Source organism: Hetaerina americana, unplaced genomic scaffold (genome assembly GCF_022747635.1).
Source record: "Hetaerina americana unplaced genomic scaffold, ioHetAmer1.1.p SCAF_2, whole genome shotgun sequence".
In the NCBI taxonomy this organism is placed as follows: domain Eukaryota; kingdom Metazoa; phylum Arthropoda; class Insecta; order Odonata; family Calopterygidae; genus Hetaerina; species Hetaerina americana.
The window spans coordinates 73,948,205-73,964,361 of NW_027286763.1; the positions used below are offsets into that span (position 1 = coordinate 73,948,205).

General features: G+C 35.8%; 2 protein-coding genes across 2 annotated transcripts; one reads left to right on the forward strand and one right to left on the reverse strand.

The window, feature by feature from the left end:
• Window positions 1–3,137: 3,137 nt before the first annotated feature.
• On the forward strand, window positions 3,138–11,363 carry LOC139687960 (E3 ubiquitin-protein ligase MARCHF5-like). Its single transcript, XM_071585334.1, has 8 exons — window positions 3,138–3,412; window positions 3,572–3,677; window positions 3,765–3,855; window positions 4,010–4,124; window positions 4,531–4,661; window positions 8,447–8,637; window positions 10,326–10,506; window positions 11,027–11,363. The coding sequence occupies exons 2-8, from the start codon at window positions 3,583–3,585 to the stop codon at window positions 11,174–11,176; spliced, it is 954 nt and encodes a 317-aa protein (XP_071441435.1). The 5' UTR covers window positions 3,138–3,412; window positions 3,572–3,582; the 3' UTR covers window positions 11,177–11,363.
• A 1,845-nt stretch (window positions 11,364–13,208) lies between these two features.
• Window positions 13,209–16,119, reverse strand: LOC139687988 (2-aminoethanethiol dioxygenase). Its single transcript, XM_071585378.1, has one exon. It carries the CDS (start codon window positions 16,117–16,119, stop codon window positions 15,337–15,339), a length of 783 nt encoding a protein of 260 aa, XP_071441479.1. The 3' UTR covers window positions 13,209–15,336.
• Window positions 16,120–16,157: the final 38 nt, after the last annotated feature.

Consider the following 16,157-nt stretch of genomic DNA (forward strand, 5'->3'; position numbering starts at 1 on the left):
TAGGACTAATGAAAGCTATTGCTTGCTCAAAGAATAATCGATAAAAATCTCATTTTTTTCCTTTCTTAGTTTAAACTAATTCTTTGAAAATTTTCTGACTTTCCAATACCTTTTCATCCAGCATTCTTGAATATTCGTGTTCTTTCCATCTTTTCTCCCACTGCTTTAGGTAGTAGCATCGAATCGCTTTTAGAGAAAAAATCCAGCCTCTTTTATATAAATGTGACTTTTTTTTTCCAGTTCTGTAGACCAAGACCATATTTTGGAAGTATGTAGCTAGCAGAGCCTTTCTAAAATAAGTTAATTGTTGATTAAGCAGCAAATTGAAGTGATATTATTGACCTATAGTTGCAATCTTATAAAGGAAACTATATTACTTCTGAAAATTACTATTTTTTTACTTTTTGAGGCATATATTTTTGGAAATGACAATACGTATAGTATATGAGATTAATTTTCATACAGGCTAAGGGAATAGGTTGGTTAGAGAGGGTTAGGGCAACAGTGTACATGTCATTTTATATTAATTTCAATTATAGAAGCAGTGATTTAATTTTTCAGTTGCCTTGATGACTGAGATCAATTTTAAATTGTGCCATATTTTATCTGAATTACAATACTCTACAGGCTGCCTCTAGGAGGAGAAGGATTAAATCAGAAAAAATTGAAATGTTCAGCAATAGTGTGTAATTTCTTAACATTCTAAACAAAAAAATGGAAGGAGTGACTGAAAATCTTCAATGAGGACAAGTACGAGTAGAAAAGTTACGAGTAAGAAAGTAATGTTTTTTCATGAGAACAACCTGTCAAACTGAAATGTAGGAAATTAACCAAGAGTGTTCCACAAAGCACAGCCATCTGCATTGATTTCACATGATTGGTTTTGTTTTATTATCTTCATTGAACAAAATATCAGCTTGTTAAGGGAATAACAACTATGAGAAAGTTCATATAATATTACTGTAAATACTTGACTGTATTGTATAACATTCTCATTGTGACATTTTATCATTTATATAGTACATATTTGCTGTAATTACCAATTGTGGAATCATCTTAGATGCACCAAAATACTTCAGATAAAATGTATTTTATACAATTATCTGACCTGTAATGTAAATCTGCTTTTTCATAATTTTGCACATTCTTGGTAACTTCTCGTCTCTCCACAAAAGATATCCATGTTTTCATCGAGTGTCTGAGTATTATTTTTTCACCTATTTTTTTTCCCTCATTTAGTAATGACTTACATAGGTGTTTATATTTGTAGTAGGAATGTAGAAGTAAAAGTCCTTTTTTCTGTCAGAAATGTGAACAGGTTAATGAAGCAATAAAAATAGCCTATATTTAGTCCATGCCATCATCCATTATAATATTTCAACAACGTCAATGGAATAATTTTGGCATTATGAAATAATAATGACCTTCAGATTGTAAAAGTATAAACCATCAGCAAGAGCTGCCTTTTGTCTTTTATCATTCCTGTAGTTATTATATGTTTTCATGTTGTTGAAACAGAGCCTCAACCTCCTCTTTTCAAAATGTGAGTGCGCAGTAATGGAAAGAGAATCATAGGCAATTTTTTCTCTGCACCTGTAGTATTACAAGATTCAGTTTTAAAGCTACATGATATTACTAAATTGAAGTGGCCACCAAATACACAGCTTACTTAGTGCTCCAGAGATACACATATTTTGATGTTAAAGCACTTATATACATTTCTTTTGAAATTCCCCACAGTTGCAATTTTGCTTTCCTGCTATAATAGTATGATTTCCATAAATGGAAAAATAACAGTTTCATTTTTTTCTTATTGTATAAGAATGCAGTTATATTTGCTTGCTGTTTATTCATCTGAAACAATGTATTCACTATAAGATACATTTTTTAAAGAAGGAACATCTGAAAGATAGTGAGTTTCCCTCGCACATGACTTATTCTGGGTAATTATTAATATTTTGCCGTAATGCTCTATAAATGGAATGGGAAATGAATCCGATGGAGATGGTAAAGTGAGAAAGAAGAACCTACCTACCTTGTACATGAAGTAAGACTTCCATGAAATAAAAGCATGCTTTTGGAGGGTGCGATTCCAAAACTGAATGGCCATTGTATCCATAGTTAACTGGTAACAACCATCACAAATATATTTCATGGAGAGCAAATATTTCTGTTTCATGAGAAGAATGGTAAATAGCTGACGATTAAGGTTCTGAATTTTTTTAAACCCCTGAAACACTGCGTGCCTCAACTGAATTTTTTTAAAGCATGAAAGCAATAGCCTCCTTGAGTAAAATTTCGATGATTTTATTATATTTTTTAGATATTCCAATCTATGTGATATGAATAATTTCCATTTGGCAAAAGCCTTCAATGCCAGATTGAAATTATAATGGCAGGTTGCTCTCGCAAACAATCTCCGCAAATCTTTTGAAGCCCACAACAAGTCTTTCCACCTTGTGAACACATTTTTAATCAAGTTTTCATTATAAAATATAGAGTATTGGCGGGGAAAAAGTCTGAGGTCTGCATAAAGAGGCGATGGGAATATTTTGCTTTTAAGTTTGTCTTTGTTTGCTTCGTACTGGCTCTTTAGGGGTATAATACATGTCTCAGAAGAATAAATGACCCGCTGTTGTGTATCAACCATATTAGGTAAGTTAGGAAACGTGCCAGGAACTGATTGACTAGGCTAATGAAGGCTAGGCTAGGCTTGACTGAAACAGCCGTGTCATCTACGATCGTATTGTGATCGTTGCCTGAATAAATTGAATTCCGGACTTAACAACAATCGAAATATTTATTTTCCATACCGATTTGAGAAATATTCCGTTGGTAAACAGTAACCGCATTTAAAATTTCTTGGAGATTTTTTCAGGATAAAAATAAGTCGAGTGGAACATTAGGTTCGAATCCCGAAGGTGGTGAAATTCGACCAATTTTGAGTATCATTAAATTGTTCAAAGTTATTTCCAGGTAAAGAAATTTCTAAAAATCAGTTAACAATAAGAAGTTATTGACCTTAAAATATTAGGTTCACTCATTACTTCCTTTATGGCCGAGTGAAATTAAATTAATTAACTAGTGTACAAATGAAAACAGATTTCATGATATGCTTCAGAAGTTCGTCAACTGTCGTTTTTATTATATAATCTTGACAGCATTTCAAAGAAAGTAGATTTTGAACAATATATCCACTTGCCGAGGTATTAATCATCAGAATGGTGACGAAATCACTGTTTTCGAGCTTTCATTTGTCAGGTATTGGTCTTAAATAGACCGCCATGTTGATATTGGGCTACTCTTGAATGTTCTAATAATAAAAATACTTGTATTGGAGTGACGTAATTCGTTGATGATTATTCGAAATGAGATCTCCGCATTAATTACTGATAATAAATTGACCGATCAGGTAAGTTTAGCATCACTCACAGGTTTAACATAGTGGAAATCGTTAACATACAACCAAGGTTTGAAGTGGCTAGGCATTTATGGGTAGCAATGCGTTTCATTTAGATAGAATAATGAATGGCATTCGAGGAATTTGTAACCTATGATTTTTTTATTTGAGACTGAGGAAAGATGGAAGAAGACGAGAGATTTTCTCTTTCATCAAGAAGCCAGCAAGAATATGCCGAGCAAGGACGGAACACCAGGCGAACCGAAGATGATGAGATGTACGTTCGTTATACCCTCGGATATTTCATGATAAATACTTTCTGTGGATTTGATTGCCCAATAATTTGTTTTAACATTCTTCTTAGGCGCCAGTGCTGGGTTTGTTTTGCCACAGAGGAAGATGATCCGTATACGGAATGGGTTCAGCCGTGCTCTTGCCGAGGCACTGCCAAATGGGTATGACTATACGTATAAAACTGTTTTTCTTTGTTTTTTTGGGCTTGCTTGCGTTTTAATTGCATTCGTTTATGGTATATAAAAGTTAGCAGTCTAATAGGGACTCGGCTCTTTTGCTGTCCTTGTAAACTGTCATGACACAATTGTTTTGTAGGTTCATCAGACTTGCATTCAGCGATGGGTTGACGAAAAGCAAAAAGGAAATTCTTTAGGGAAAGTTTCGTGTCCTCAATGCAACACAGAATATCTAATTATGTTTCCAAAAATGGGTAAGTTTATCAATGAAACGGTAAAAATAATTATTCAAGCATTAATGGTCACTTCATACCGAGGCAATTTTACAGAATGTGGAACTGTTAATTCTTATAATTTTGTAACCGTTTTCAAGGAAAACCCTGGGTAAAAATAGATGAAATGGATATTGGTCTTAAGGTTTGACTGAGCAGATTATTAATTTGTATGCCATTTAGTACTAGCGATGGGTTAGTCATAGTCAACCGTTTGCCTACTCTTAATTTTTGAAAAATGGAATTGGTAACATGTTCATGAAGTGTTTTGTGAGTTTTATGGGCAAGAGAAACGCCCAGTTTTAATTAGATATCCTTGAATGATATTTATTTAATAAATACTCGGTAGTTACATAAGCTAACCATTCATCATTGCTTTATTTTCCAGGGTCTATCGTTATGATTTTGGATACTGCAAATAATCTCATTTATAGGATTTGCCCATCCGTTGCTGCTGCAATCGTTGTTGGCTCGGTCTATTGGTCTGCTGTGACCTATGGTGCAGTTACTGTGATGCAAGTAAGTGATCCTATTGAGTGGAACTCTCCACTAGTGGAGTTGTTTTCATTTCAAGGGTGTGGACACTTCTCAAGATCTGTATTTCATGCGAAACAATATTAAGTAATCATGTGATCAGTAGGAATGCATGTAGGACTAAGAGCATAGCGAAGTGTGTTGGTGGTAATGATGGAAATGTTAGTTATCTTACAGTTATTCACATTGAAATAAACTTAAGACTGTATTCTCTGTACAAATTTATCATTGCATGCATAAAATATCCTGCATCACTGATGTATCTATGGTATCACACTTCTAATACGTGCTGACCACCTCTGATGGTTGCTGTGTTGAGGATAGATTATACTAGTTAAGTGGTGTTGAATACTCGAGAGGCTTGGAATATGTAAAACCATAAAAACATCAATCAACCAGAATGTTGATTTTATAGGTGATGGTAGAGTTCACCCAATACTAAGCCCAACAGCATGTAAAATTCACATTTCAAGATAGGCTAGATCCTTTATCTGTGCTGGCTATGGTTTTCCAGGGAGTTCTGATGCTCCAAAAATCCCACAGCTTGGGTGAATTTGACATATATAAGCCCTCAAACTTCTCCCTCTGCTGCACCAATTACCACATTATTTATTATCATCATAGGGTCGTGGTAGTCCAGGGGTAGAGCATTGGACTGTTGACCCAAGGGCCCAGGTTAGATTCCCGGGCAAGCTTCCTTGGGCACCCTCAGCTCCATCAAAGCTTTGTGAATTTTTGGGTACCAGATCTTCCTGAGAAACCATAACCGGCACAGGGAAATGAACTGGCCCCTCAACCCTGCTTTGTGAATATCTTATTCCATTGGGCTTAGCACTAGGTGAACTCTACCATCACCTAACAAACCGACCTTAGGGTTGATTGCTGTGTTTATGGTATTATCATCCGGCAGGTTATCATGAATGGACTTTTTTGTGGGTTTTCTATTTATGTACCAAACTGTGTATAATATACTTAAAATTTTTAATGTCTGAAGTATGAAATCTTATTAAAACCTCAAATTATATAGCAAAATAAACATGTGTGTTGTGCTAATATGAGAGAAAAGTTATGCTTAAAATTGGAGAAATAGGATAAAGAATGTTATAAATGAGTAAGAAAAAAGTAGATTGAGGGCCCGGGTTCGAATCCCGGTGGCGATAAATATTTTTTAGTGGCATCTTTATCCCTACTTGAGGTGCTTTATGGAGGGCACTTTGAGTGAGTTTGTCATCCGTCAGATAGGACATTGAGCTGCAGACCCCTTGACGCCTCTCATTAAGAGAAGGCTAATGGTGATGCCGAGTTTCTCGCCACCCTTTATCCTTTCCTGTCCATCCCGAATGGTGCAAATGACCTTAGCTGTCGGTTGCCACTCCTAAATACTATTACTAAAAGTAGATTGAATGCCAAGTTTGAAAGAAGCATACTACATTTGTATGTTCATGTTGGAAGTACAGATGAGAGTTGAATTACTCAACACATATTTGAGAGAAGGGTAAATGATCCAAAAAGAGGAGGTGGATTAAGAAAGTCATGGGTGAATTTGTTTGTAGAAAATCCTAAGACCGGGGCTTATTGAAATTTTGGGAGCATTAATGAATGGCGTGTGGGAGCATTAACAGCGTATGAATTTGTGAATTGGGTATGAAATAAATTTTTTGGTAGAAGGTGGTAGCTTTTCTAAAATAAAATTAGACTTTTATGGCATGTCTTACTCAGAAAGGGAAGGGTGTGTGTGTGCATTTTGAGTATAAGTTAATAAATTTCTTGCATTTTCTAGCCAATGAAAACTAAATTCAGACATTTGTGTTGCAAGATAAGGTGAAATTGTTAATTTGATTGCAATTGATTGCTTCTGTATTTGCCCGTTTTCAGACTACTTAGAATACTTTTTGAGAAGCTTAATGGCTCTTTGAATTTTTTTCTTACATTTTATTTTTACAAAGATGTAATTATTTCTGTTTTCATCTGTATTGATTAATAATTGTCACTGACATCAGTTGGGAGATCATTTTCCTTTGCTTTTGTTGCTAAATTATGAAGGACTAAACAAGCAACTATTGATGTATTTACAGAAATTCTCATGCCTGTGGATAAAATGAGGAAACTTTGCTTCCAAATTCCAAACAAACTTTCCGCTACATTTCTTGTTTTTATATGACTGCCATCAAATAACAGTTCGTCTGGTCTTCTTGGATTTCTAATTTGAGTCAATAAATACTTATTCAATCCATACCCAGAATCCCCGGTAACAAACCATTTCCGTATGATCCTAGTTCAAAATTTGCCTTTAATTTTGAATTATCAAAAATAACCTGGTTATGTGTCAACCCAGGCCAACAACAATGTCACATACTACCATGTCCAATAAATATGCTGAGGCCATAAAACTTAATTTTGCAAAATTTAGCATTCAATTTTGTCCCCTTCAATTATTCATTCAATTTTGTCCCCTTCAAAATACCCTCCATTCATTGCTCTGCACTTATTCCATCTTATCTTGCACTGTTTAAAGCATCCTGGAAGTCCTCGGCAGTTAGGCTTTTTAGTTTTCTCTTCATTTCTTGCTTTATTGTGTCCACATCTTCCTGGTGATGTCCCATTATCACAGCTATGCATTTTGGGAATAGGAAAAAGTTGAAGGGGGCGAGATGTGGCGAATAAGGAGGATGGTCAAGGATGGTGATTGAATTATTTGCCAGAAACTGGTGAACAATCAATGCTGAATGTGCAGGTGTACTGTCATGTTGAAGGATCCATCCATCGTATTCGGTTAAATTTGTGTGCCCTGTTGATTTTCTGAAATTCAGCTCATCAGCTATCATTGGAACAGTTTTTTAACGATCGGTAAGGACAAGGGACCCAATCAATTCGTCGTCAACACAGGTGGTAGAAGGTCGTCCTGGCCTTGCATCAGCCATGGTATATTGTTGGCCATCTTTAAAATGCTCGAGCCACTTGAAAACAAATGTTTTCTTCAGAGGATTATCACTGTAAACAGCTGTCAACATTTCAGTAATTACTTGATCACTTTTACCGCACTTCACCAAAAAACTTAATGTAGATTCGTGGCTCCATGGTGTCGTCAATTTTGGTTTTCGACAAACAGTAAAAATGAGGACAGCAGAAAATAACATAACTGGCACTATGCGCACAGCTCGACCATTCACCAAGCACAGATGGCTCATTGGGTCTCAGGCAACTATGTATATACATGTTTACATCACAGGCTGGAACATTGAATGAAAAATAGCCTTTCTTGTTTCTGAATCTTTCAGGTTCATTTCCTGTTATAAGATTGAAAGATTTGCATTTTAAAGCATATCTTTATGAGATATAGTGTGACTGAAAGGAGAATTTATTGAACAATGGGCACTATATGATGTGTGGTTCAAAAACTTATCCCTGAATTTTGTATTCATATTATTATCCTAAAGTTTACTTTTATGTTATCATTCTCTCAATAAATGAAAAAGAAAAACTTTGTTCCAATCCACCACTTTATTTCAGGTACGACTAGTTTCGACGCTACGGCGTCATCCTCAGGTCCTTGTACCTGAGGATGACGCCGTAGCGTCGAAACTAGTCGTACCTGAAATAAAGTGGTGGATTGGAACAAAGTTTTTCTTTTTCATTTATTAAAATGAACTTCCACAAAGTTGAGGCTGAAACTATTGAGATCATTCTCTCAGTTTCTCATTTATTTTAGTATATTGTTATCGTTTATCCTGAGGATTTGTAACATGTATTAATGAATGTTGACCATCTAGGTGCTAGGCCATAAAGAAGGCATGATGATAATGGAGAATGCTGATCCTCTGGTCCTATTAGTTGGTCTTCCAACTGTGCCTGTTGTTTTGATTCTGGGCAAAATGGTTCGTTGGGAAGATGGAGTGCTGCAGTTCCTTCGCAAAAACACAAAGAAAATACCTTTGCTCAGGAAAATCTTCCCATCATTCAGGTGTGTTTACTTTTAGTGTAGAATATACCTGTATGTTGGATGATGTCTAAGGAAAAGCATGGGATGACCCTAAAAGTTGAGCAAGATGCCATCCAGTGTATTTTTTAGCTCTTTTGCCTAACAACCTGAATTTTATGAGTTCTAATTCAACCTGACAGGAATATAGTGCTGTAAAAGATTTTGTGGATTGATTTTTGTGATTGGGCATATGCCGTATGAAATGTTTTCAATCTCCCCATGGTTTATTCCTTGAATGATGCCTATGTTTAGATGAATGCATTGCTCAAACTACTGTCAATTGTCATTAATGTATTCTACACTTGGAGTGTGACTAATCTGTTGAATTATCTGTTCTCTAGGCGTCACATCCTATGGAAACTTTACAGCTTATGTTATCAGCATGAGTTTCTCAGGATACAGTCCCATGAATATGCATCCCTATGAATTTTGTTACAGTTTAATATTTCAGTGGTGAAATATTGAGTGATAATGTAATATGAAGTATACTAGGTCCGTACAATAAGTATCAGGACTGGTTCCAAAAATCAAAATTTATTGCAGTTATCATTACAATTACTTAATAATCTTCAAAATACATTCCTCCTGCATCGATACACGTAGTTCGGCACGTCTGCCACTCTTCAAAAGCCTGCTGGAAGTTTCCGGAATACTGTTGAGAGCCTTTGTTGTCGCCGCTTAAACCGCCTCGATGGAGTCGAACCTATATCCTTTGAGTTCCTTTTTTATTTGCGGAAACAAGGAAAAGTCAGGTGGAGCCAGGTTGGGGCTGTAGGAGGGCGACGATGCAAAACAATCACATGTCACAAAAATCCACCTCCTGTCTCAACGCATGCCTGGAGGCGACTGAACTCCAGTGCGCCTGAGTGGTGGGGGACCCCTCTACTGAGCCGATCGGTCGGACCCCCATCTACCCCTTCGTTGAGGCTACAGCGAACCAGTCCCGGTACCTATTGTACGGATCCTGTCAATAATCAGCAAGGGTGTTACATGCAGTGGAAGTGGAAATTTTGGCCATTGATATTTAAGGTTGAGTTAGAAAAAGATGTGTGATGATAGCTGATTGGGTGGAGGAAAGGGACTTTTGCTAATGCAGACAATGTAACAGAAATATTTTTTGCTGGTGGTTAATTTTGGTGGCTGGTGTTCTGCTTGGGCCATAGTAATGGTTTCCTGGTTTGTGAAGGATTGGGTTAGCAATTTGCGACTTGATAGTTGAAGCTTGCATATGTCCCTCACATCCACAGATCTTTTAGATTTCCCCACCCTAATTTCAGCTGTTCAAACTACTTGAGGTGCTTTGTGGAGGGCACTTTAAGTGAGTACGGCGTCCATCGGATGGGAATTAAAGCTGCAGACCCCTTGGTGCCTTTGGTTAAGAGTAAGCTAATGGCGACGCCGGGTTTCTCTCAACCCTTAATCCTTTCCTGTCCATACCTAATGGTGCAAATGACCTTATCTGTTGGTTGCCTCCCATAAATACTACTCGAATGGAGAGGTAAAACAAGCTACTCAAGATCCTAATATGTTATGCAGATATAAATCACTGATCACCGCACTAGATTTTACTAAAATCACTTTTTCACATTAGTATGGTTCATAGCAGAAATATGACTAATTCTCATGTGTTGTCAAGCTTATATTACATCAATAATAATTTCTTTTGACAGTTCTCCAGAAGATGGTGATGACTCTCTGGCACGAAGGATTAGTCTGGATAACCCTCCCCTCGCAGATGCCGCTTCTGCCACAAGAATACTTTGTAGTGCACTCATCCTCCCGACGATTGCAACCATTGTGGGCAAAATATTTTTTTATTCTGTTCAGTCAAATTTGCGGAAAACAATATTGGTAAGAACTTTCCCCTTATTAATTTAAACTTAATTATTACGGTAGATTTTTCATTAGATTCATGTGGTTGGGGTTACCAGTTGTCCATTTTTTCCCCAGACATACCATTTTATGAACATCTGGGCATGTTTGATTTTTGCCCAAAATTTTTCAATTAGCAAAAAGTGTGTGTACATTCATGCACATATGTGGGTATGCAGTCACATTTTCATAGTGTTCTCCTTTTTGGACAAAATTATACTTTTACCCTACTTCTAGTATTACTTTTGCTCTACATTAGTCAAAAAAGATCTGGCAAATTACAAAGAAACTGCGGGAGATGCCGCAACAGTAACTTTAATGGAGTCATCCACTAATGTGCATTTCAATGCAACAATTTCAGAGATTGAAAATCATTCACCTTGACTGGGATCCCAGTCAAGGTGAATGATTTTTAATCTCTGAAATTGTTGCATCAAGATCTGGCAACCTTGTGTGTTTATTTTTCTTTGATCATCTCACTCTTTCTTTTCAATGACAGGGTGGAATTGCTTTCATCACTGTGAAAGGGGCCTTGAAAATATATCACAAGCAGCAGTTATTTACCAGAATTACACAGCGGCTCATTTTGGACTATTCGGAGTCTAATGCTGCTCTTATACAAATTGCCCGTGGGACTACAGGACAGTGAAGATATAGCAATGAGATTAACATTACAAGTGACTATTTTTATTCTGTGTAAATACAAACTTCCACATTTTGTAAAGCTATTGTGGTTTATTCTACAATTATTAAATTTTATGATAATTCTGCCCACTTAAGAATTCATGAACCAGAAGTCAGTAAATTTATTGAATTAAATGTGTACATTTTTGAAACTTATGTGTCTTATTCATTGTAGATTGGCAAAGCCTCTTGAAAAAAGTGAAATGAGTTATTTTACCAATAGTAACCTTAGTTTCTATCAGTTTTTACCAGTTTCGTATACCTCTTTTTTATTAGAAAGGATACATTTAGTTTCCAAGGTAGATATGTGCTTAGTGTTGTGAACTGTTATGTTGATTGAACTGTATGTGTCGCGTGATCTCAACAAATAGAGTACCTGAGTAACTTCGAAAACTGATAAGACTTAGTGTGAACTTGTCTTTGAATAAAATTATGCCATTGTTGTATAAATTAATAAAAAAACATGTCAATTTCCATGCATATAGTGGGAAAATTGACCTGTTTTGTTATTGTGTTATAATGTTCGACATTTTCACAAGGTGATTCCTATATTCAAAAGGTATGCTGAATATTTTATTACTTTTTTTACCATCTGTTTGGAATGTGTGGTGGCCCCAGTGGGTCATGAATGGAATTCATCATTTTGGCAATAACTCAGCCAAAGCACTGCTGTGATTTTTCAAGTTCTATGGTAACATGGGAAACCAATGATAACGCAGTAAAAAAGGAATCTCCCCAGTAATCAGAATATTTGATTGATATTAAATTGATTTATTATAATGAATTATATGTTGTGACCTAAGTTTTGAAACCTTAATATGCTTGTTGTAGCAATAAAGCTTCATCTCTTTCATTAGAGTTGCCTCAATTGGGATGAGGCAACCTTGATGAGAGTGTCTGGCCAGTCATCCTAGTGAGATAAAAAGCCTTGTCTTGATAAAATTATTTGTATTTTTCCTGGATGTTTAAAGCAGAAAAGATGTTGTTACCATAATATTATGTAATGCAACGAGCAAGGGTAATAAAATCAGGGAGTTTGTGTTTGTGCAATTAATAAAATATTAACATGTATCCTATAACATTATGAATGTTCAAAATTTAAATTCACTTTGTGGATCCCTCGTCATCATGTTGAATTAAGGCAATATGTTAGTTGCAGCACCATCATAGTTCCATAATTGAATTGATAGGATTTTAAATGTACTGCCATTCTTCTAATATTGATACTCATTGTGGTATACATTAGAATGGTAACCAAAGGAAAACCCATTAATTTTCTCATGCATCTAAGAGAAAATCTAGGGACTCATTTTCAATCAATCTATCTCAATGAAATAGTGGTAAATACATGAGAGGATCATGACTTAAGATTGCTCATATTTCTCAGTGTGTTTGTTATGCAATCCTACCAGTTGCCAAGTTTTTGATGATAAAAAATTACCTTGGTACAAATTATTTATCCTTCAAGGTGGTATTTTCAAAGTATCATTGCAGTTTGAAAAGTTGTGACAATATGAGCTCATTTTTAATTTGGATATCTTTTTGCTGTATCATAATTTCTTTTCAAGGGAAGGGTCGGTCTTTCTGTTGGTGTCGTGTCTGTTAGTAATCAGCTACTTGATGGCTTTCTCCTGACAGTGTGTAATTACATCTGATAACTACTTCACTTAAGCATCCTCTATATTTCCACACAATTTTGTCACTAGTAGTATGATAAATTTCATAGTAATGTCTCCATTTATACTTGATAAGGTTAGCTTGGATATTGTGTGTGGAGAGTTGCTTTGCCGGGAGGGTTCACAGATCGTCACTCCATAGAGGTTTCTTTTCTGCTTCAAATATAAACATCCAAGAATGTTTATCAAAGACTTCATTCGGAAAGGGATATTGGCAAAAATTGTAAATTATGGGTTACACTGAAATACACACAAAATTGAAATCACTGGAGAACTAATACTTTTAATAATAATACATGACACATTGTATATCCTTCAAGATGGCATTTTAAATGAAATTTATTGGACTTATGTCTTTTACAAAAAAATGAAATCAGCTGCACAAATTATCAATCTTTCACCTATGCATGAACTTTATGAGGAGAAAAATTAAATAGGAACAGGTCTATTCAATCACTTCACAAGAAGTTAACATGTATAGTGTAAGAACTAAAAGGGCATGTATTAATTTATTTTAACTAATGGCAAACATTTTACCAATATAGCTTCCCAATAAGACCTCAATGTGCATGGATGAAAAGTTAGCTAACAGTTGAGAATTCATAACATAGTTGGTTAAGTGCATTACAAGCGTGTGGTCTGGTCATCATGTTACGGTGACCAAATACTAGGTAAGATGAGGGAGGAGAGGGGATTGTAGAGAGAATTTGTAAGGAGACATTTGGAGGATATTGATTGGCAATGGGATGTTGAAGTCTGTGATAGAGGGGAGAATGTTAGGCAAGCAATTAAGGTACAGGAATAGGATGTTGGACAGAATGAGGGAGGAAGGAAATATGTGGATATAACGAGGGGCTTGTAGTGTAGGATGTTGGGTTGTGTTAGGAGAGACAAGATATTTGGTGGTTGTGTCCTTCCAAAACCTACATTAACCAGCAGACTACCAATAATAATAACTGATCTCATTCCTTTGATTCACTTATTTTGATGCTGCGGTGGCATTTTCAAAATTGTGTGTAGAAGTAGTTTACTTTCTCCTGAACTAGTGATGAGTAAAATTTCAGTCCTTATAACAAAGCATCTCCATGCACCAATCATCATAGGAATGCCTTCTCCTCAAGAAAAGACCGCAGGCCACCGAATATATGAATGTCCATTATGGTAAAACTTGCTGAGATAAGGAATTCCACCTTCATAGAACACTAGTTTGTATTTAATGACATTTTAAAACTATTCATATTGTGTACATTAACTTTTACATTTAAATATATTTCTCCATTAGCATTTTTATTTTAAATAAATTTGTAATTACATTAATTACAGTACTGTCGTGCCTAATAAGGTAAAATTACATGTGGAAGATATTAGAAAAGGTATTAAATTGCCTCTAAATTGGAATATAGGCATTTCTTTAATCAAACAGTACCTATGAATTTATTTTATCCTTGGATAATAGGACCAAGAACTCGATTTCGCATACCCGGGCTTATCGCCATTATTGTTAAACCCGAAGTTTGGTTTGACAGATAAGAATATGGCTTGCATCATACTAAGCCCTGCAGCATGTGGCATTCACACAGGGAAGGGCATATTGTTTTAGTCAACCTCAGAGGTTGGTCTAGTCATTTTATATGCAAAGCAAACTTTTTATGACCACTGGAAAACTTGAGTTGTTTATCTTTCATTCAAACTCATGCGTTATCACTGATGCACACACATTTCAATCAAATCAGGAGAAATATCCACCTTCAACATTGGTCATTCCCTACATAAAGATGTGCATGGTCAAAATGAATGTCTTTCCATTATAAAAACAAAGGTCAACATAAGTCAATATCACAAAATTGTCTCAAATTAAATCAAGTTTAAACGTCCAACCCGAAAATTAAATGCTACTAGCTTGTATATTTTACTTTTAGTATGTTATTAACTGAGTGCTTTTGTGTGTGGCGAAGGTAGAGTATCACATTTCAGGACACTGAAAGATCCTTTTCAACCACGCTAACATAATGTTTTGTGAGATAATATGTCTTGTATAGTTAAGAAAGGTACCTTCAATGACATTCTTTATTAATCCCATGCTCTACACCAAAATCAGGATATAAATGATTTAAAAAATCAATTATGACCGCGATCACAAAGTTAAAACGCGTACGTCGGCTGGCTACCTGAATATTATTAATAATAATTACAAGGGCACTTACAGTCAGTAAAATTGTATTTGCTGAGTGTAACATTATTTCTAAATATATACACAAATCATTAGCATATTCTAATGATAAAATCAATAAAATATGCTTAGCGTGGTCATAATTGCCCCAACAACATACATAAAGCACAGCGCAATAACTTAGCATGCAATAAACTTGAGATTCATAACATAAGCACGACCCGTACAAATAGCTATTGTATCAATGAAGGGCTCCGTGGATGGCACAAGAAGGGTTTACTATGCTAAATTTATTACAGGCCCACAGTAATCTGCTGTGTCACAATAAAATTCTTTCGGGCACGGGATCTGTAGTAACCAGGTGTGATCTTCCTTCGGGTTAACATCTTCATTCGACACGATCTGGGTTTTAGGCGCTTCCGTGAAATAATGACACACTCGAGGGTCTTCTTCTGAACTACTCGAAGAGTAAGGTGGAGCTAACACATCAAGGAATGCCGATGGCCCTTCTACACAACGAATTTCGTGAAGATTTTTGTCGCTGGGGGTTAATATTAAAGCGCCATCACTGAAGGTACATGCTATCTCCGGCATCTTCTTAGAAATAACTATTTCTTGTTTTTTTAATGACTCAGAGAAAAGGAAATCTCCTCTCCCGGCAATACTGTTTTTTAGGCATTCGGGGGTAGGGTTTTTGACGTTTGGTAACGCCGAATAACTTTGAATTTTCACAGTCCCTAGGATAACTTTTAAAATGCCATGCATGTGTGGATGGTCATGCAAAGGTATTCTAGTGTCTGACTTCAGCACAAAAATTCCAACAGTAACATCTTCATTTTCGAAAATTTCGATATAAGTCACTGGAGCATCTTGCCCATTAGATGATCTCTTCTTATTGTATTTCGACAACGATTCATGCAAATTCACGTCTTCCGCTGTAATTTTTTCAGCTAGCAACTTCAATTGTGAAAAGTTACTTTGAAAAGACTGCGTCGAAGGGGCCTTCGTCCTGGAAAACGTTTGAATTGCTTGTATTATCAACTTTTCTACTACACTTGCCATTTTAGAATGGTTTGTCCAGAAAGAGGTCTTGATACTAC